Source organism: Pholis gunnellus, assembly GCF_910591455.1.
Source record: "Pholis gunnellus genome assembly, chromosome: 14".
Taxonomy (NCBI): domain Eukaryota; kingdom Metazoa; phylum Chordata; class Actinopteri; order Perciformes; family Pholidae; genus Pholis; species Pholis gunnellus.
Genome location: NC_136541.1, coordinates 12159674 through 12180931, shown reverse-complemented (window position 1 = coordinate 12180931; position 21258 = coordinate 12159674). Strand labels below are relative to the sequence as shown.

General features: G+C 40.4%; 2 protein-coding genes across 3 annotated transcripts; one reads left to right on the top strand and one right to left on the bottom strand.

Annotated features, from left to right (window-relative positions):
* The first annotated feature begins 5560 nt into the window (after positions 1 to 5560).
* On the top strand, positions 5561 to 14792 carry septin2 (septin 2). Its single transcript, XM_079172431.1, has 13 exons — positions 5561 to 5687; positions 6650 to 6691; positions 7561 to 7675; positions 9585 to 9671; positions 9793 to 9916; positions 10140 to 10274; positions 10416 to 10533; positions 10870 to 10971; positions 11200 to 11345; positions 11723 to 11806; positions 12775 to 12835; positions 13349 to 13445; positions 13632 to 14792. The coding sequence occupies exons 2-12, from the start codon at positions 6668 to 6670 to the stop codon at positions 13433 to 13435; spliced, it is 1083 nt and encodes a 360-aa protein (XP_079028557.1). The 5' UTR covers positions 5561 to 5687; positions 6650 to 6667; the 3' UTR covers positions 13436 to 13445; positions 13632 to 14792.
* Positions 14793 to 15101: 309 nt separating this feature from the next.
* Positions 15102 to 20193, bottom strand: stk25b (serine/threonine kinase 25b). Of its 2 annotated transcripts, none has more exons than XM_079173450.1 (11): positions 19816 to 20193; positions 18797 to 19027; positions 18602 to 18658; positions 18362 to 18470; positions 17628 to 17785; positions 17013 to 17198; positions 16507 to 16652; positions 16225 to 16330; positions 16083 to 16154; positions 15523 to 15659; positions 15102 to 15347 (listed from the first exon to the last, which is right to left on the bottom strand). In XM_079173450.1, the coding sequence occupies exons 1-11, from the start codon at positions 19843 to 19845 to the stop codon at positions 15326 to 15328; spliced, it is 1254 nt and encodes a 417-aa protein (XP_079029576.1). In that variant the 5' UTR covers positions 19846 to 20193; the 3' UTR covers positions 15102 to 15325. The 2 variants fall into 2 exon arrangements, with proteins under 2 accessions (XP_079029576.1, XP_079029575.1); XM_079173449.1 differs by having other exon boundaries at positions 15103 to 15435.
* Between the last annotated feature and the right edge of the window lie 1065 nt (positions 20194 to 21258).

Here is a 21258-nt window from a genome sequence, read left to right as displayed (position 1 = left end):
CAGGTATAGAAAGACCTGGGGGTGAAAAGGGAATGAAAGGCGACACAGAGTGGCAGGCCGGGCGCTCTGGCCGGGGGAGTGTGCCAACGTCTGACAAGGACAGAATCAAACAAGTAAACTCCACGCTGGAGAAGAAAATGCTGATGTTCCTCACTAATTTACTGCATTGATTAACTGAATCATTACAGAGCTGACTACGTATCCAGTGAAATGTATTTTCTGTCTTTCTCTGAATGGCTGAAGTGTTGCGACGACAGAGATGGTGCTGCTTTATCTCACAGAGGTTTTTTGGGGGTTTAATTAATGGCAGCTCCAATATTACTATTACATGATCATATTCTGGATAGATGATATATGCAAATCATCCATTCCGTTGTTGAAAAATAACTGAACAAGATGCTCTTCTTCACTTTGGCTGTTGTAAACGTGGAAGGATAAACGTGGATCATAAGCATTCAGTTGCAATTTTTTAGGCACAGATGCCAAATATAACCTGGTTCCATCTTCTCAACTAATTGAAAAAATGTACAGATTAATTGACCTTAAAATGATTGTTATTTGCAGCCGTATATCGTTGTAAACATTATAATCTATCTACTGTATTATAGAAGTAAGGCAGACTTGATGAGATGAAGGTCCAAACCCTGTCTGATTCACCAGATCACGCTCTTGTGCTTTGCTGCGCATCACGGTAAACCTCAGCATGATTTATAATGAAATGTTCTCATTATCAATACGCGCTTTTATTTCATGAAAGTCTGTCATTTGAATGGAGTGATTTAAAAAGAAGGAAACTTAACCTACACAGAGGGAACTGGTCAATGGGTTTCCATCTAATTATGTGGATAGTTCAGTGGCTTTCATACTTCAAATTTTGTCATTTCAGCTTCAACTAAATACGCTGAAATCCCGAAACTACCCTGAAGTCTAACAAGAGTTTTTGACATTTCTGAGCAGTCCATTAGGAAACATCTCAGGGGGAAAATCCCCACGATTTTCAGTGCTCTTGGGGGGGATTTCACTAAATCTTGTGCTTATTCTCATGATACTTAGGAAAAGTAAAGCGGTTTTAATAGCTTTCCCACTGACACATTGATGGTGGAATATGCTTAGGCTCTGTGTGGCAGATAGCTTCAAACCCGAGAGGTTGAGAGAGAGAGAGAGAGAGAGAGAGAGAGAGAGAGAGAGAGAGAGAGAGAGAGAGAGAGAGAGAGAGAGAGAGAGAGAGAGAGGGAAGGAGATCTGCTGCCTGCCAGAACACTTTTCATAAGGCCCCATCTAAACTAAATTAATACACTTCCTCCAACATCTGACGATAAACCTGAGGGCCACATTACTGTGGCAGCCCCTATCAGCCAGCTTGTAATACAACCGAGTCAGCAGTCAATGAGATACATTTGCAACCAGGCATTTGTCAGCGACTCAGAGCCACAGAGGCAGGAGATTAAAAATGTCCTGCAGTAAATTAAGTCCTGCTTGAAAAAGTGAAAGGTGCCGGCTAAGCAGGCGGCTGCTTACTTTAAAAGACTGGTTGAGGGGGTGATGAGGGTGCGGTGATGGATGGAGGAGGAAACTGATCCAGCGGCAAAGAAGTTATTTTTATGATTATAGCTCCAATGCATTAAAAAAAATGTAGGGACTGAAATAGTTATCTCTGAAGTCATAACATTTGGTTTGAACGTGATCGATATACATGATCGTATGTGTTGTTTCTACATATTACAACTAACAGCATTCTGCACTGAACCATCGCCGACTATTAAACCGTCTGACACTAAAGTGATCTGACTCAGAGTCTGTGATATTTCTTTGTTTTGAGGGACACGAAAGTCAAGCTCAGAAGAGAATGAGCCACTTTTAAGTTGATATTTGGATTAATTATCTAGTTTAAGATGCTACCTGATGTTTCATGACGCTGCCGACAGTAACAAAGCAGATAAACTCAGGCCTCTTGGGCTGATCACTGGGGAGAAGGGATTTGCTGTGATTCAGCGAGACACGGAGAAAAGAATCTGATAATAGTTCACATATCAAATGGCTTTAAGATTAGAGTAATTAAAGTGAGGAATCAATTTTTTGTGTGATGTTGTAAAACAGGACATAACAGCACGATCTCTGCATTTTTATTAGATCTCTTTAAGTCCTTTGAGGTGCAGTAAGCCAAAAGTAAGTCAATTTAATTCATATAAAGGATGAGCACTTACAATTTATTATTGAACCATTAGGAACAGTCCATTACACACAGGCATTTTTATTATTTTTTAAATAACTGCAGTGGGTCATTTTTAAATGAACTGCATTTGCCCATGTAAATCTGCCAAATAGCATAAATAATAATGATGAAATAAAAGCAGACTATGTGGTCTATTTACATTCACGTCACCAGGTTTTGTCAGCATGTTTCTTGCAGATTTTATAAAGGAAATAACACAAGACGTGAAAAGTTGTGCAAAAACGCTGGTACGGTCTTATACCTTTCTTCATCTCTACTGCTTTCTCTGTCTGAGGAATCGTAGTACAGCATCTATTTAAAAATCTGAAAATGATCAGTAACTTATCAGTAATTAATTATCATTCATTACATTCATTGCAATAGCAGGGTGGTACAGAAAGAGGCATTTCAAATATAAAGAAATGTACACACTGAATGCTATGAAGCCACATTGCAAGCATGGCGCCACTAAGAGGCTTATGGGAATAATGGAAATAGTGTAGTTCCTGTGGCGATGATATGCTCGCTGTAACAGAGAGGGAAAGAGTGGTATTTACCGAGATACCCCCTGGACTCGTGTTAAGCAGAGCAGTGGCTGTCCTGAGCCAGACTGAAGGGAGGGGAGCAGAGATGCTGTCACAAAAGCAAGCTCAGATAAGCCCCTACTGGGTGAAGACAGAAAGGCATTAAGTGAGCATATCTTTAAGAAGTCTGATGCTCCTCCTGCACCGCTGGAGTGAGACCATGCACAGAATAAGTATAGGATGATGATTTAGACCTGGAGCATATGACTGTTGTAAGCATGTTTTTCAGTTGTTGGTAATCTGATGATACGTTTCCCTTCACGGGTGATGTGGAGAGACAGGAACTGAAAGAGGCCTCAGACCCACAGAGCTCCTGTGCACGCAATACTTTCCTTTATCCGCCTTGTATCTAAACTGGTAACATCTTGTATTTGGATAAACTATATGTCTATGGGTATATACTTAACTGACACAATCCACTGTATAGAGCTAAAATCAGATTTTATGAGACTAACTTATTTGTTTCATGTAGATGAAAAGGAACCTTGAGAAGAGAATAACACAAAGGCTTTTAATAAATATATAATTGCATATTAATAAAGCAATGAACAGAAAGCCGAGTAGGGTTTAATTGCAGTGTTGCAAAAGTCCACTAGAGATCAGTATAATGCTCTCTAGTTTGTCTATCTTTCTGTATCTTGACCATTTCAGCAGTCACATCCGTAAGTCAACTTCTGCATCAATACAATAAGGACATACTGCAAGTACGACAGGAGTGCAAGAAATCCTTTTACCTAGAGTAGAAAAAAGACCATGGTTTAAGTAAAAAATTTGGGCTCGTCCGGGATTTGAACCCGGGACCTCTCGCACCCAAAGCGAGAATCATACCCCTAGACCAACGAGCCACACATTTGTTACAATGAAACACACTTTATAAACGGTCTCATATTCAGGTATTTTTAATATCTGGTAGTTTTCTACTGCTTTGAATATGTGTCACTAATACTATAACGTTACAGGATTACAAAACATTAGTAAGGAGGGACAGGGCTAATGCTAATTAATAGATATGACAAAACTAGAAAGCCAACCTAGCTCCTAACAAGTGAGCCTTAAGGTGACTGAAATAGCGTTAGCTAACGTTTAGCTGAAGGAAATGCTATTACCTGTCTTCTTCTTTATCCATGTATTCGGTTATTTACTTTAATAACACAGCATGTAAAAAATGTAATACTGATTTAAGACAGTTAAATACTGGGTTAAGACAGTTTATTACTGGTTTTAGACAGATTAATACTGGTTTTAGACAGATTAATACTGGTTTAAAATAGATTAATACTGGTTTAAGATAGATTAATACTGGTTTAAGACAGTTGAATACTGGTTAAAGACAGTCCAATACTGATTCAGGGAAGTTTATTACTGGTTTAACACTCTTTAGGCCAATTTATTATCTTGTCTATTTAGTCCTATACTGTTGTTATTTTATTTTTAGATTTTAAAATAAGTGGTGAAAAATATTACTCTACCAAGTCAAGAGGGAGCCCTGGCCCCCTCTTTCAACCAGCTACCTAGTCATGGAAAATATTCTCTGATTAACATTTGCCTATATGATTGCATGTAACATTACAGTTACAATCTACTGAAGAAATCTCTTTTTTTAATCAAACATTTTATCATACTACAATATTTACTAAATATTGTGGGACAGCACCATAGGAACACACTAATAACATCATTATGTACCAAACTGTGTGTGTTTGAGCTGTGTTGAACCAAAAGACTCATTGTTACTGATGTTGGTGTAGCTATCATTATAGCAGGTGAAGGTGAAACATATTCTATGTTGAACTGTAGTGAACGTTGTGATAATGTTTGTTCGTATGTTAAATTGTACAGCTTACTTTGACTACAGTTGGGCATAAGTAGCCATTCAATTAGCCATTTTCTGTGTGCAAGAACATCAGATATACCTTCTTCCCAATCTGTAAGATTTCATTATTATTGTTTGGTAAGGTTGACAGTGGTAATAGCTGCAGAAAGGCAGACCCTATATTGACATGTTGAGTACAGTGTGTAGCCAGTTGTAAGTTGCTTTCTTTCTTTATTTCAGGCTGATGAACTTACTAGGTTGTGGAGTGAGTATTGAGGTATCTGAGTATAAACTAATTGTCCATTAGAATACCATACTAATAAATGGCAATAATATTTAATCAAGTATGATACAATCACTATAGGATACTGTGAATATACAAAAAATAAAAATTGCTAAATTGATTTTAGATAATAAAATAATCTCATAATCTGTATCACACAATCTTTTGTGAAACCTCAGGTTATGGAATTGTAGATGTTCACATATACATTCCTAGAAATAAGGATTACAATATTGTATCTTTGTTCATTTAATGTATTTAATATGCTGCATTGTATTTAAAAATAATAATAATATTTAAGCATGCTAGAAGTGGGATGAACGGTGGTGGTGATATTTCCAGGAGTTCACACATAAAGAGGGTAAATGCTCCAGCTGGGCTGTATCATAGACTGTTATTAATAATTCAAGGTACCCAAAATGATATGACTTCTGGGGCCTGGAGTTCCAACTTTTCCCTGATTTCGTTAGATCTATTCATTTTTTAATGTCACCCAGACACAGCCGCGGTGTTTGGTGAAATCATAACTGTTTTGAATGCGCTTATGAAAGCTGATAGAATAAACACGTCTTGTTAAAGGTGTAAGCAGGCTGACCTTCAGTGTAAACGTTAAACGCTCCATGTGTATGTTGGCCCTGCTGCTCTCGCCCGGTGCATTGTGGTCCGTGTGCTAAAGGACGCTGCCGCTGCACCGGAATCTGAAGAATTTGAGGTGTCCGCCAAGTCTACTGTTCATCGTTGGCTCGTCTCTCTGTGTCTCCATCTGTGCTATACTTTCTGCGGACAAACCGTAAGGTAAAACTCGTTATTGTTCTCCAGTTCGTCCTCCAAGTTGTGTATTAATGGCGGAATAGCCGTTAAACGGACGACGCTAACATTAGCTGTTTAAGTTCACATCCTGCAGAAGCTACTCGGCTAACGATAGTTAGGAGTGAACGCTATGCTAACTTCTTGTATTATACCGAACAGCTAGCGAGCGCTGTTAGCTTGGTAAATAGCTTTCATTTGGGCTCGTTTACAAGAGCAAGAATAACTATTAAACTAGGGTTTCAATGGCAGAAGCACATTTCACACCCACTTACTTTGTTACCGTTATGATGGCCGCTGCTTATTAACGTCAACCAGTTAATTCCCATTAAAGTAACGGAAACGTGAGCTAACGTTGTATGTCAGGAAACTAGTTAGTAATGTGAAGTTCGTCTTAGTTAGCGTCAGTGCTACATGTTTCTATGCTAAATCTGCATTGGCAAAGCTTCTTAAATTAGCTTAATCTAGCCTCTAAACTAGCTTTGGACACATAGATTTGTCTAATCAGCTGGTAAAAATATAAAATGTTATAATTCTTTTCATCCAAGCAGTCTGAGAGCAGTGGGTGTGTTTCTGACCGTTTTAGATCATTTTTAATGTTTTAATACAACACACCGACCTAACTTTAACACAACAACCAGCAGACAGGTAGTGAACATATGATACCAGTTTAGATTAATAGCATAATCATGGTTTAATGCCTAATCCTTGAGTTATAGCGTTATAGTTGGATGCAGCTGTAATGCAGTTATCTTAGCAGGAAAAGCATTTTTTTTTTTTGTGGTGAGAAGCAGCACTCTCACAAACCAGACTTCCTGTCTGTCACACAGCCAGGCCTCTACATTATGTGCTTATATGAATTGCCTCCATTTCAGAAATGATCCATAGAGGCATCCACATAGATGTGCGAGTACGTCTCTGTTTGTGATCCAGTCTGTCCTTTCTCTCAGGTTCAACAAGGAGAAGAAATGTCTCAGGCCGACAAAATGAAGGTCAGTCTCTGAACAGAAACCAGATAATCCGTCTGAATAGATACAGTATGCAACTTAACCAGATTCCTTCTTCTCCCTCGGGCACCGTCCTTCCAGACTAATCATGGAAACGTTGGTGTTTTTGTTATATCATCAACATAAACATACATTCCTCTGTTTTTTTTTAAAGCAGTCCAGCACTTTCTTTTTAACTGAGCATTCTCATGTCTAATTTCAGTGGATCATTTTGTGCTTCCCCACTTTTTTTCCCACATTGTGGTGTTTTTCCAAGACCAATATTGCCCGCTGAATGTTGGGTCACTCAGACATATGCTCAGTGTGCTGCTCACCATCCTCATGACTCACTGATATAGCTTTATGTGCGCTAAAAGGCCCAAAGGCAGAGCCACAACACACCGATTATCAGTCAGACTCATCAGTCATCGCCTTTGCGGAAGTGAGGGTTCATACGTCTGTGTGGCCAACGAAATAAGGAGCATGTATTTTATTTGACATCGTCACTGTGTAGCATTGCCACATGGGTGGTTAAAAGCTGTCCAGTTGGCCTACTTCTCATTGGTATGAGCTGTGTAGGAAAGGGCTTTAAACACTGGAGTGATGAGGTCTTTTGCAAATAGACTGCAGAGGAGTCACCGCAGCCCTCCTAAATGTCCTGGCTTTTGGTGAACAGCTTTTCACTCTAACAATTGGCATGTTGTTGCTATATGGACACCAAACCCTGTTTAACTTAAACCTGATTTAGATTTGTGACAGCAATAGTTTTAACTGAAATAGTGAGTATGTGCAAAGCTACGTTCTTTTATCTTAAGTTTTAATGTGACCATTACCAAACGCTATTTAAACCTACTTTCTTCTTTTTGTATCTACAGCAGGGCCAGTTCACCAACCCTGAGACTCCGGGGTATGTTGGATTTGCCAACCTGCCTAATCAGGTTCATCGCAAATCAGTAAAAAAAGGATTTGAGTTTACGTTGATGGTGGTAGGTGAGTGTTTCATCTCCGTTTTTCAAGCCTTTTCTGGTTTTGTCCTTTTTTTATTCTTGTCATCATGAAACGCTGTTTTATTTAAAAATGATCTCAGCGACAACAACGTTAATGCTAGACGTCTCGAGTGAACATGGCCATTTGAGGAATATTTTTTGCTTTTTTTGGCTCATGTGAGTTTGTTTTTGTGATTACATTTACGATGGGATCTTGGCCATTAGCCTGCACAATTCACAGTTGTTGCTGTCTTTTTGTAATGGCCTTTCTACAGAACAGTTTTACAACTCTTTAATCTCCATAGTTCATTTAGTTTTGTCTTTGACCATACGTGTATTTTAGTGTGCACGAATGCTTTTGGTCTGTAGAAAATGGCAGATGTCTCATCAGCGTAGTTGCTCAGCTGGCGTCAGTGTGAACTCTTGATGTGAACAGTGTGACTGTGTGAACCTCCCTGCTTGTTGGTAATGGGGGAGGGTAGGAGCTCCTGTGAGTGCTGCTCATCCTTTTGCTTTAAAATAAACCAGAGAGGAATGGGCCTCGAGGGGCCTCGAGGGACTGATTCACGCAGTGGACGAGGCCTGCTGGTCCCGCCGCTGCAAGAATACTCTTTGAGTAGTTATTTAACCTTTTGTGTGACTCAGGTTCTTAAACGAACCAGTGTTTTACAGTACTTTTAGATAGCTGCAGTTCTAATCCACAGATAGAAACAATATTTATTTATGAAAATTAATAATTTCTCGTCAGTATGAGTCACATTTTATGCTTACCCTAAAAAACAGGTACTTTTTCCCACTAAAACCCCTCTTCCACATGCTCCTGAAGCTGTAGTGTAAATAATGTACATGTTGATTTGGATTTTACATACAAGACATTCTGCCCAATTGGCAGCTGTGGTTGTAGTAAAGACTTCCGTAAATCTTTTGTCATGGCTCTGGTGGGAACCACAGTAGCAGCATTCCTGAGTAAACTACACAAGCTTAAGACGAATTATGCCTCAGCATCTCTAACGCTGTGACCGTGAGACGTAAGGAACATTGTTTATTATTAGGGCTGTCCTCGACCAAGAAAGAAGTCCTGTTCCTTACGTTTCTTACATATAGTTTCTTGAATTGTATTCACTGCTGTCGCTAAAGCTGAACCGCTGCTGTAGTTTTAGGGACTTCCCAGACAGAAATGAGCGTCCTGCTGGACTAAAACAACGCTCGGTGGGTCTGCAAAAATCCACGCAAAGATATTTTTAGTCTGGTACAAGGCTTTATTGTTGTCTTGGAATCAGACCGTCAGCTTTTATTTAAAACTTCACCACACAGGCTGAATGTTTTATTGTCTGTCCAACCGTGGTGTGTTTATGGTAGTCCACCTATTGTAGGTGTATGGTGCTAGTTTCAGAGGCAACCAATCAAGAGTTTGTTTGATAATGCTGTATAGTTCATTCATAATCTGCAGAGACACTCATTTAAAATCAGTTTCAAAGTCTTCAGTCTACAGATTCTCCGTTAAAGTTGGCGCTCAAAGACGATATCCAGGTTTAGTTGTTGCTGCTTATGTCTGTGAAAGTGAAACTATCCAGTAGACGTCTTGACTTGTAGCCGTTAAATGCTGCTGACTGATTTATGAAGTGAACACTATGGGTGCTTAGTAATCCACCTGACACCGTTCTAGTAAAGATTAATGCTGACGTCAGATTTAGTATCATCATGCATTTCCGTGTGGCGCTTGGCCTGCTGTGCATCACAGTGAGGATCTCCTTTGTTCTACTCACTGAACTCTGTACGAGAAGAGGTTTGCACCAACAAGAACCTGACTGTGCTTTAGTCTTTGTTAAGCACTTGCGTATTATTTATTCACTTTGCTCTTCATTCTAGTGTTGACTGCATGATGATGTTTCATTTCCCTCTATTGTCTAAAGGTGAATCTGGACTTGGAAAATCCACCCTGATCAACAGCCTGTTCCTCACTGACCTGTACCCCGAGAGAGTCATCCCTGGAGCAGCAGGTACGACCCACACACATGCACTTACGGACCCTCGTGTTAAAACACTTTGTGAAATCTGTATGTTTTAAAGTATAACTCTTGACTGACGTTCTTGCACTTTTTTTTATAAATCTTCTAACAGAAAAGATAGAAAGGACTGTTCAGATCGAGGCATCGACGGTAGAAATTGAGGAGCGAGGAGTGAAGCTCCGCCTTACTGTGGTAGACACACCCGGATACGGAGACGCCATCAACAGCCAAGACTGGTATGAAATATCTTTTAAGTTTGAACTACCCAGTGTCAGTCCTTTGATCTTAAACAGGGACGAGACACTAACTTTGTACAGTTCAAAATAAAACATTTTTTAATGTATATTTTAATTTGTACGGAGAATCTGGGCTTTAGCGAGTGTCATACCAGCATGGAAAGGTCCTCGTACAATACTGTGATGTGTAGTGTTAAATGTGACGTATGTTTTTCTACTTCAGTTTCAGCACCATTATCAGCTACATCGATGACCAGTTTGAGCGCTACCTCCATGACGAGAGCGGTCTAAATCGTAGACACATTGTTGACAATAGAGTTCACTGTTGCTTCTATTTTATTTCCCCGCTTGGCCATGGGTGAGTCCGGCAGAACATACTCGCATTCTTACAGAGAAATTATTTTCTATTTAACTCACTCTTTGCTTTTAATAAATATTTGCTTGATACATTCTTCTTTCCCTCTCTGACTCTGGTTCTGTCCGTTTCCTGTCCTACCAGGCTGAAACCTCTGGACGTTCAGTTCATGAAGGCCATTCACAATAAGGTCAACGTGGTTCCTGTCATCGCCAAGGCAGACACGCTCACCCTCAGAGAGAGGGAGAGGCTCAAGCGCAGGGTGAGGACAACAAGAGTCACGCATTGTTCAGGATCTTTTCCAGTTTCCTGAAACCATCAGTAGCTATGATGTGCTCATGGTCACTGCTTTACCCTCCCAGCGCATTCAAATACAGTTTGTACCTGAAGTACTATATTGAAACAGGGCTTTAGTTTAAATATCTAAAACCAAAAGGTGAATAAACCACAGTGAGACAGGAAGTGTATGTTGTCTTTCTTAATACATAAAGTCCTGATTTAAGTGGAAATAACAGGTTGTCATTAACAGTATGTAAATAACATAACGGATACTATAAGGTGATAATAACCTGTGTTTTGTTCCCGTCTTCTTTGTAAGATTCTGGATGAGATCGATGAACATGGCATCAAGATTTACCACCTTCCTGATGCCGAGTCAGATGAGGATGAGGACTTCAAAGAGCAGACCAAGATCCTCAAGGTGAACTGTCCTCTCCCTGACAAACCTTTCATCCCTGAATCAATATGAGACGATGTGGTCTTTTTTTTACAACACAGAAATGAGTTGGTCATTAATAAAAGCAGTTAGCTTTATATCCTCTAATAGAATTCCATTAAAGTCAACCAATTACTCGAGGGATTTGTTTTAAGTGTTTATGTTGGTGATTGAACCATGACTACAGACATATAAACTCCTCCTCTTTTCCAGGCTAGCATCCCATTTGCAGTGGTGGGATCCAACCAGCAGATTGAGGCCAAAGGGAAGAAGGTGAGGGGCCGCCTGTACCCTTGGGGCGTGGTGGAGGTGGAGAATCCTGAACACAACGATTTCCTCAAGCTGCGGATCATGCTCATGTGAGTGGTAGAGGAGGCTGAATCCTGTTGCTCTCCTTTATTCTTTAAATTAAAGGTGATATTGAGAGTTACTAACCTGCCAAACTGTGTAAATAATAATAATCTGTTTTCCCTGAAACGCTGTGGGAAGAAACTGTATCTAGCTTGGTGAAGTTGTTAGTTTGGCAGAGTGTTGTAGCCACGACAGGAAAGAAAAAGATGGACACTAGCAGTGTAATGTGGTGCAGACGCGTTTGGCTAAAATAAAGACATTTCTTATGTTATGGTGCACTGTATAACCAGGCAGCCTCTACCCACTAGAGGTGCAGTGCAGTTAACATCTGTAGTTCTCCAAATGTGTGAGCAACACTGTTTATTTGTTGGTGACTTATCCACAGAACCCACATGCAGGATCTACAGGAAGTGACCCAGGACCTTCACTACGAGAACTTCCGCTCGGACCGCCTCAAGCGGGGTGGCAGGTTGTCCTCCCATGGTTACATTCTGCCTCTGTCTCCTGCGTACGTACTTGTCTGTCAGCTTGCTTCTCTGCACCTCCCCCACCTCAAACAACAACAAATAGTCAAACACAATGGACACCACAGATGTTACAGTAGTGACACCGAGCGCTGTGTAGAAGGAAGCCGCGTTACTAGATTATATTCTATATAACGGGGTCATCTACTTCCAGGTATTCTTCTGTGTTCGATTCATACAGCATAATGTTGAACTAGTATCATTCTGTAGAAGCCTACAGTAGCTCTAACTCATCACCATCGTGCATGTTCACTACATGTAGTGAGGCAGAAGTGGATTTAATGCTGTGGTCTAGTGGCTTGTGGTTTTACATGGCTAGTCGGTAGCTAAATGGCATGTGCAGCTCGAGTATCAGTAGAGGTCATAAACAGGATTACTGTGTGTCATGTAACGTAGTGTGGACGTATCATCATTTAACACTCAATGTAGACCAAAAAGATTCTTTTAGACTTTCTTCAAAAGCCCACCCAGGATAAGGCAGTGGTTTCACTGTCGTCACATTGCCTCGCCATCTGTCCGGTGATGGACTGTTGAGGTACCGTTTGGGGGGGAGGTAACGCTGTTCCCCTGACTCTCGCACTTCTCTCTGGAATCTTCCTGCTTTCATCTCTTTGTAGTGATTTGTTGTAGCCGCCCACTTTTCTCTTCTGCAAAGACAAACTAACCCACTGACCCCTTCTTCACCTTCTCTATGTGGCTTTTGTCATGTTTGCCTAATGCTACGACTTAAAAAACGGTTCAACGTGCACTTTTCAGGCATGCAGACATGCACAAACTTCACGATGCTTTAGAAATCATCACACAACTTTACATTTATAACCTCTCACTGTGCAGTGAACTTAATGGCGCTTTAGTTAATCGGCATTCATTGTAGCGTGTAACATGAAGAGTAACTGAAGCTGTGTTGATGCAGAAAGGGACCGGAGCCGGAGGAAATGGACAAGGATATGATCCTGCAGGAGAAGGAGGCTGAGGTGAGTCATTTCTGATGCTACACCACTTTGGGCTTATTATAAAGAAATGCATGTTTCATGGATTGTCCTTCTCCATTGTCCATGTTTCGTAGAGGAATAGTTTCACTTTCTTGCAGTGAGCTAGGGGGAACTGTTTCAGTGAGCTTTGGATCTGTAGCTTTATATTTAGCATACAGACACAGCAAGCTAGTGAATAACTGCACATACCAAAGTTGTTGAACCATCCCTTTAAAGATGATTCACTGTCCTACAAGTCACAGTTTAAAAACTAGGAACAATTAAACATAAGAATTGTTTCTGTTTTAATCTTATAATACCCATGTTGAACTGGTAAATTATTCAGGTTCACAGTTGGTTTCAATGTGGGACCTGTTGTTGCTACTCAATTATTTATAACTGACAGACGGGTATTAAGATGCCTCTTAATCTCAGCAGTCTAAGTGAATGTGCTTTGGTTTAAGTGCAGTTGTTGTTGTTTCCCTGTCATACATGTTGATGTTCTGTGTCACACAGTTGAGACGAATGCAGGAGATGATTACCAAGATGCAGGCCCAGATGCAGAAGCAGGAAGACGGAGAGGGAGACGGCCCCCATGTGTGAGACGTCTACGGTAGGAGACTCATGGAAACGCTCACTTCTCCAAGATAGCACACGCTGCACTTCATTTCCTGAACAATGGCACACCTAATTTCCATTTTGCATCTTAAATACCTAAACGTGGTATCTGTGGATGCTGGTCTTTCGCGAGGCCGGGCTTGATTTTTGGTTCACTTTTTCTTTTCTCCTTCACTTGTAGGTATTTGAGCCACTGCTCGAGTTCGACTAGAGAGATGGAGGATAGCGGAGAACGTGTAATCAAGTTATTGACTTGCACTGCTTGCCACTATTTTTATTCTAATCCTTCATGGGATCTGGAGTCTTTTCTTTTTTTTTATACATACAGTTAAGTATATTCAAACAGTGTTACATTTATATATTTTCACACGATTCTTTTTCTTTCGTTTCATTTTATTAAACTTTTGCCAGTTACTCAAATGAAGTCACGAGACCCATCTTTTAAAATGGTGGCATATATCTTTGATACAAACTGCTACTTCTCCTTTTTTCTTTTCTATTTAGAAAACCCAAATTCTGCTTGTAGTTGTAGAACATCTCTCAGCATGTGCTAACGTTGCTCTGTGAACGAGCTTCATTGGGAGAGTCGGCTATGCTAGAAACAGGTAGCAGAAGTAGCTTTTTCCACCACTGCTATGCCATTATCTTGATATTCTTTAAGTGAAGAGAAAACTTGATTTCATATTCCCTCTGGTTAATAAATGACCACACAAGCCTCCCAATAAATGGGCTCCATTTGCTCCGTGTTAATCATATTACCCAGCTCATCTGCATGCAGCTCTCAGCCCCGTCTGGTCCCATTGTCAGGTGAATTCTCCCTCTAGTGATAAAGACTTATCCATTGGTGCAGTTCTCAGATCAGTATCTTTAAGTAAAATGGCATTCGAGTGTTGTTAAGCTCCTTTTTAATTTTGATATGAATGAAATAAACTGTGACCCTTGACCTCTTAGTCTTCCTGTAGCTCTGACAAATGAAGGACGTGCTTATGAGGTGTGACGCCTCCGTTTGGTGCTTTCAGTCAATTAGAAGTGATTACTCCATGTTTCCTCTCCACTGTAAGGTCATGTGCCAGGGAGCGTTAACCGTTTCATGTCTGTCTTCTCTGATGCAGTCAGATTTATGAGGTATAAACTTGTCCCAACTGCCGAGTACTTTGTGGTTTCCATGAGCACAGAGATTGAAGTGACCTAATGTGGTCATCGTAGCCAACGTTTCCCTCACCAGCCGAGATGTGAGTTCTTGACATTCCTCTTTGTGCTGTTTTTATCCAATATTAAAGCACCAAATATTGTTCTTGATGCATATATTGTAATAAGTTTTATTAAACTTTATTAATCTCCTCTGTGATTTGAGCCTTTTTAAATGATTTACCTACCCTTCACTGTGTCCACATACACATCAGCTGATGCTGTCAGACAGACACAACCACTATGAACCTCGTTAGTAATTACAGTTCAGTGTCTAAAGAGGTTAATTACTTAAAACCCCAAGCTTAAAGTTAATACACGAGTTTAACAATTAAAGGAAATTAACACAAGACATTTAAGGATTACATTGATAAATGCTCCACTACTAACCAGCACATGCACCTCCAGACTATACTTACTGTAACATGTCAGATAAATGTCTGTATGTGAGCATCAAACAGACAATGGGACATTTTCCATAGACTTTATTATAGTTGTTTTTTTTCTTCTCGATCTAACAGGTATACACAACGCTCTAAATGTCATGGCTTTTTGTTTTAAATACTCTCCGATCTCAAAGAAAAACTGTAAAAATATTTAATTATAACTAATTAAAAGATCTCTGGGGGTGGGGGGGGGAGGACTGGGAAGGGTACAAAGATACGAGTGGGGGTTCTTCTGTGGTCCTTATCTGAGACGTTCGGAAGGTCTGGGAGACAGAAAAGGGAGCAGGGTTAAGTTACATCCAGCTGGGGTTTCACCGCGAAGACGGGGTGGTGTTACCATTTAAAGAAAACCTGGAAGAACAGGAAATCGATTAAGTGAAATAAATGGATGATAATGAACACCCCAGCCAACGGTCCTGCTTCTGGTTTGTACATCACCTGCACACTCTCTCCATCATGTGTGTGACGAGGCGGTCGGAGATGCCCGGACAGGACTCCTCGGCCAGGTTGAAGGCGTTTTCCAGCTCCTCAATGGCTCCTACGCCCCCACCACTCGCCCGCCGCTTCTCCTTCAACTGGTGGTAGTAAAGAAATATGTTGTCTAATGGAAGGCTTCAACCCAAAAAATAAAGACTATTTCAACTATACTGTTGATAGTTTAAAACGGGCTTTTGTTGGCTCTTGTATGTACCGACTGAGCTACATGCTTCTGTGCTCTTATCTGTTTTATTTACCGGTATGTTGTATTCTACTTTAGTATAAAGTTCATGTATAATACCTGTTTAGTATATCCTGAGGGTAGAATAGAGTTACTCTGGGACTAAATTAAGGGCTAAATTGGTGTTTAATGAACCTTGTTTAACTTTGTTCAGAACAGTCAAGAAGTAACTGTTACTAAATGATGTGTTCAATAAACAGGATTAACTTCTCTAGATTAAGGTCTGCTCAAAGTTCTGTTTTTTTAAATATATATTTATGTATTAAACAGTTGGGCCTACCTCTCTGAAGATAGGTGTTACCAAAGCAGACAAGCATTGTGACTTGGGTTGCCTTTTCACCAAATCTCCTGACTGAGAAGAGGAAAAGGATGTTAGGGGGGGAAAAAAGTGACTGAGCCTGTGTGCTGCGTGTGTGTCTTACCTCTGAATCTGTGTGTGTGTAGCCCTTCTGCAACTTGTTCATAGAGCTGGGTCTGACTGTAGGGAAGGTCCACATGGGACACGTGTCCGTATCGCCATCAGCATCCCTGGCAAATATGAGGGAAACCAATATGACCCCAAATGCAGGATTCTAGTAAATCCTGCATTAATCATCCTGGAATTCTTTAATACCTAAGCAATTTAACAACATGGCTGTGAATATATCCTTTAGAAAATTAAATTAAAATTCTTAAGTGTATCCATGTGTGTTCTTGAGACTGACATATCTGAGTCGTCCGAGCTGGATTCCTCCCCGTGTCCCTCCGACTTCCAGCGGCGGTAGCGGTCGATCAGCTCCGTCAGATAGGCCGTCTTCTTGGTGTAGCGTGTGATGAACTTGTGCTTTAGGAGCTCTTTGGCTGTTGGCCTCTGTGCAGACATATACAAAAATAAAAGACATTCAGTTAATGAAGCTTGAAGAACAATCAAAAAGGGATCAATTGTCTAGTTATAACATAACATAAGGAGTCCACCATCACTTTGCTTAGATTCAACATTTTGGTGCACAACAAAAATGTGATTTGGATTAAGTTTGAAGATTTGAGAAAACAGCACAAATTATAATTCCTATGAAAGACATGGCATGCTAATCCAATAATAACCATTTGGTTTAATAAACTATCAAAGTCTGCCAATTTAATTTCCTATTTTATTTTGCAACAAACAAACATGTCTGATCCCATTTTAGTTCTGCTACAATGAAGATGGATGCGAGCAGGTATGACTTACAAAACGAGGGTCTTTATTTAGACAAGCCTCCACAAACTCTTTGAAGGGTTTGCTGTAAGGTCCTTCAAGTGTGGGTGGTGTGTTTTTCGGGATGAGGAAAAGGACCCTCATGGGGTGTAGATCAGAGTTGGGAGGTTCCCCTTTAGCCAACTCAATTGCAGAGATTCCCAGGGACCAAATATCCGCCTGAGGGGGAGAGAGGCGTGTAAGTTAGGTGTGTTAACTTCACATACAAACACTGGAAAATACACTTCCTTAACTAAAATGATGTGAATCAAGTAATTCTTCCCATGCTGAAAATTCGTGTGTGAATTTCGATAATTTTATTTTTTTTTGTATATTCTTGATGGACATGATGAACACAATTTGATGCATTTGACCTACTTTGTACTTTCTGGAATGTCAAAATGAGGAAATTCATACAGGAGACTATGATTGTTTTCACAGACGTTGAAGGAAGAAGCCACACGTTCGCCTGCCTCATCATTTTTCCTGTTTCCTCAGACACACATCCGTCATCAGGCTCTTTCATACCGAGGCCTGTAACACCTCCACCAATAACAAAACAGTATCCCTTTATGGGGAGCAGTAACATCTCACGGACTCTGTCCTCACCTTGAAGTCGTAAGCAGACTGTTTGATAACCTCTGGAGCCATCCAGAAAGGTGTGCCTACGAATGTGTTCCTCTTAATCTGGGTATCTGTCAGCTGTCCGGCCACCCCGAAATCTGCCAGCTTCACTTCGCCCTGCTCCGACAACAGCACATTGGCAGCTAGGAGAAAGAGAAAGAGAAAATGTGTAGGCCAATCACACGCAACTTCTTTAAATGCCAGAGCAATAATTATTCCCTGAAGAACTTTTGTCAAAATCTAAGCATTTTGTATCTTGTGCATTACAGACGGACGGACAAAAGGGACAAAGGACACTCTGCAGTTTCTTCCCCAGGTCCATTGAGGAGGAAACAAACAGAATCCATGTAGATCATCAACCCAGTCTTCTTAATTATTAAGCTTGCTGTCGTACTTTTTTTTGAATAATTCCCAAAATGTAGGAGCACAACATCAGCTGCAGAGAAGAGAACATGAGCTCCTCACAAACACACATTTAACACCTTGAGTACGTTGTGAGATTTTAAGCCCACAGATGGTGTTGATACATTTCTGCAGAGAGCATATTTCAGTGTGTGGACTTATTCTGTCCGGCATCTGGTTAAGACTGGATATACATTGTGTTACCTGGTGGCTGAATTGTGAGTATGATATCTGACTTTGTGCCAGGACAACACAGTTAAAGTATATGAATATATATATTTATAAGACGCTAAATGGAAAAGAGGGACTTTTATTACCTTTGATATCTCTGTGGATCTTCCTTTCAGAGTGCAGATACTCCAGCCCCTTCAGTATTTCCCTCAATATAGTAGCAATGTAAGTCTCTTCCAGAGGCCCTGGACGGAGCTAGGAGGAGGAGCAAATCACAAAAAGGTGGAAGTTCAGCAAAAGCTCCAAGGACAGGTCAGGGTTTTGCTTCTCCAGTGTAAAAATTGTGTCACACTTTGAAAGCTGTGTAAAAATAAAAGTCTTCTTACCAGATCCAGAGCAGATCCTCCACCTAAATACTCCATGATAATCCACAACTTGGTCCCCTGAGAGGACAAAATACTTGATGAAGTTTAAGATTTAAAACTACTGCTTTGCCTCCGACTGTTTGGCGCTATGTCTCTGTCTATAACTTGAAATACTCTGTGTATGCGTCCCTTCGTCTTGTTGCGTTATAATCTCACCTTCAGGTATGATCCATAATACTTGGTAACAAAAGGGCTATCGCACTGGCTCAGCACTGTGATCTCCTGTTGAATGTCTTCAATCTCGTCCTCGGCCTCCTCCAGGTCTATGATTTTAATCGCCACCACCTCCTTCGTGCGGTTGTTGATTCCTTTGTAGACCTCTCCAAAGGAACCCTTCCCAATCCGCTCCTGCTTGGTGAAGTACTCCTCGGGGTCCAACCGGGTATTCTGGTCCAGCGACAGCAAAGAAAGCATTGAATTATTGAGTACATGCCAGGATGACTGTGGAGGCTTATTTGTGTGTATGTATAGGTGTGTGTGTGTGTGTGTGTGTGTGTGTGTGTGTCAGAAGGGTATCAACTTCTTTCACATATGAAAGCTCTTTCATAAAAGGTAAATTAGATGTGACATTAGAAGTTACATCTATCCGTTTGCCTATACACTAATGTTGCTGTTGTCTACTGAAATATAAACATGATGGATGATTAACCTTTCTTATCTATGTCATTGCGTGTCTATTCAGTTACAACCCATATAATAACCCAATCTACATCGAACTTTGTGCCAGTATGTAAGTCAAGGGGCACGACAATATAAAGTTTAGTTTAGCAGTCTCTCTCTCCATGAAAAAACTTAAATAAGTCAATAATTTGGTATGTACAGTATGTGACAACTGCAAGTCAAAAACACTGGAGACTTTATAGATTTTGGTGTATACTGTCACGACATTTAGAGTTTGTAGCTACACGTTTGTGTCAGTTTGTGGGTGGCTTTGCCATAGTTACACCTGATGCTGACAATGGCAAGGCGATGAAAACTATATATAGATATATAGATATATATATCTATATATAGATATATGAATAAACATGTGTGTATGGTGGGTTTCATCACGTTGCATTGATGGCTTAGACCCCTACGCACCTATTCGTGGAGAGCCTGACAGTCATGAGTGTTCGCCTTGTCTTGGACAAGAAGAAGGGAGGTGACAGTTGGAGAAAAGATGATTTCTGTACCTGGTTCTGCATGTCTCGAAGATGTGCCATTCCCTCTGCAGGCTGGACGGGACAGGGACAGCCACGGCTCTCCCCTTTCCGAGCTTCTCAAATGGTTCCTTTCGGGGTTCTTCCTCCCCTCTTAGCTGTCTAGGAAGCTAGCTAGGTGGCTAGCCAGCTAGATAAACACCCAATCTGCTGGCTTTAACGGGGCTGTCACTCCGCGCTCTGTTTTCGGCCTCCAAGTCCAACGGAGGACTGAAGAGACCGGCGAGACAACAACCTATTAACCGAGAGACTCCATTTATGTCGGCAGTGATGGATACGAAGATATAATGCTCCTTCCGTCCATTAATATTTAATTCATTTCAAGGAACGCTTAGCCTGTTGTTCATTTGAAGCTTGAGGAGGACAAAATAATGGCCCCAGCCGGAGGGCGCATGCGCATTGGGTTTAAGGAAGGGAGAATTGTGGGAACTGTATTTCTAAGCTTTGTTAGGACTTTTAATTTCTGTCGTTACTGTGCCCGACACTCGGTGAACATTTAGGGATTTAATATGTGTTTAATTAAATCCAACCATAAAAACTGTACCTACATTGGGTTTTTGGTCATTTGTGTTTAATCAATTCAAAGCAGATCAAGCCAACCTGAAGTCAATTGTATCTCAGCAGATTTGGGATTTTTAACATGATTTTAATGTCTTTATCTGAGTCTTATCCCATAAGAGACCACAAATAAACAAAGTAAACATGCTATAATAACATTAATAAGCACATGCACAATGGATAATACAAATTACTACTGGCCCATATACATTAGCTATATATTAGCTCTTGTGATGCACCTGAACAGTTTTGGATGTTGGTATATTTTTATTGAAAACATTTGCAACAAACAAATTGTTGAACTGATGGAATTTGCATCATGTCACTGGTAGACATACAGTCACTGTCATTACCCAAAATGCAAAAGGTCAAACTTTAGCACAGGTTCAGATGCAGATGTTCTTACACACTGTTCATTTACAGGTAGTGAACCATGTGCATGGACAGTGTTTGAACTGTGAAAGAGTGACCAAATAACGCCACACAAATCATTAAGTGACAAGAGCATTTGCACCTGAGCAAATCCTGTTACTGTATGTCTTATTTTTATGTTGCATCTTTTCTTCATGGTATTTTTGTCACACCATCATATCAGACCGTTAAACACTGATCATATAAAATGCATTTACAGCACTTTAATTGTTGGGAATGAAGCAAGCCGTTTATTTCCATTCCCTCAGTAACATATTTCTCTTTTTGAAGTCAGAAATGTTTGGTTCGTAGAAATAGAAAGTCACATTTGTCTAAAGTACATTATTTTTAAATCGTTTGTATGTGTTTGAATGTCAAACTAGGTTCCAAAACGTACACGGAACACACTGTTTTCTCTGCAACAAAGGAACCGTTGCATTTACCATT

Excerpts from the sequence above, each read along its gene's own strand:
- septin2 (XM_079172431.1), top strand. The coding sequence starts at position 6,668 with ATGTCTCAGGCCGACAAAATGAAG. Across the intron at positions 7,676-9,584 it reads GTTTACGTTGATGGTGGTAG|GTGAATCTGGACTTGGAAAA; the intron begins GTGAGTGTTTCA and ends TATTGTCTAAAG. Across the intron at positions 9,917-10,139 it reads GCCATCAACAGCCAAGACTG|TTTCAGCACCATTATCAGCT; the intron begins GTATGAAATATC and ends TTTCTACTTCAG.
- stk25b (XM_079173449.1), bottom strand. The coding sequence starts at position 19,845 with ATGGCACATCTTCGAGACATGCAGAACCAG. Across the intron at positions 17,199-17,627 it reads AGTCTGCTTACGACTTCAAG|GCGGATATTTGGTCCCTGGG; the intron begins GTGAGGACAGAG and ends TCTCCCCCTCAG. Across the intron at positions 16,155-16,224 it reads ACACACACACAGATTCAGAG|TCAGGAGATTTGGTGAAAAG; the intron begins GTAAGACACACA and ends TCCTCTTCTCAG.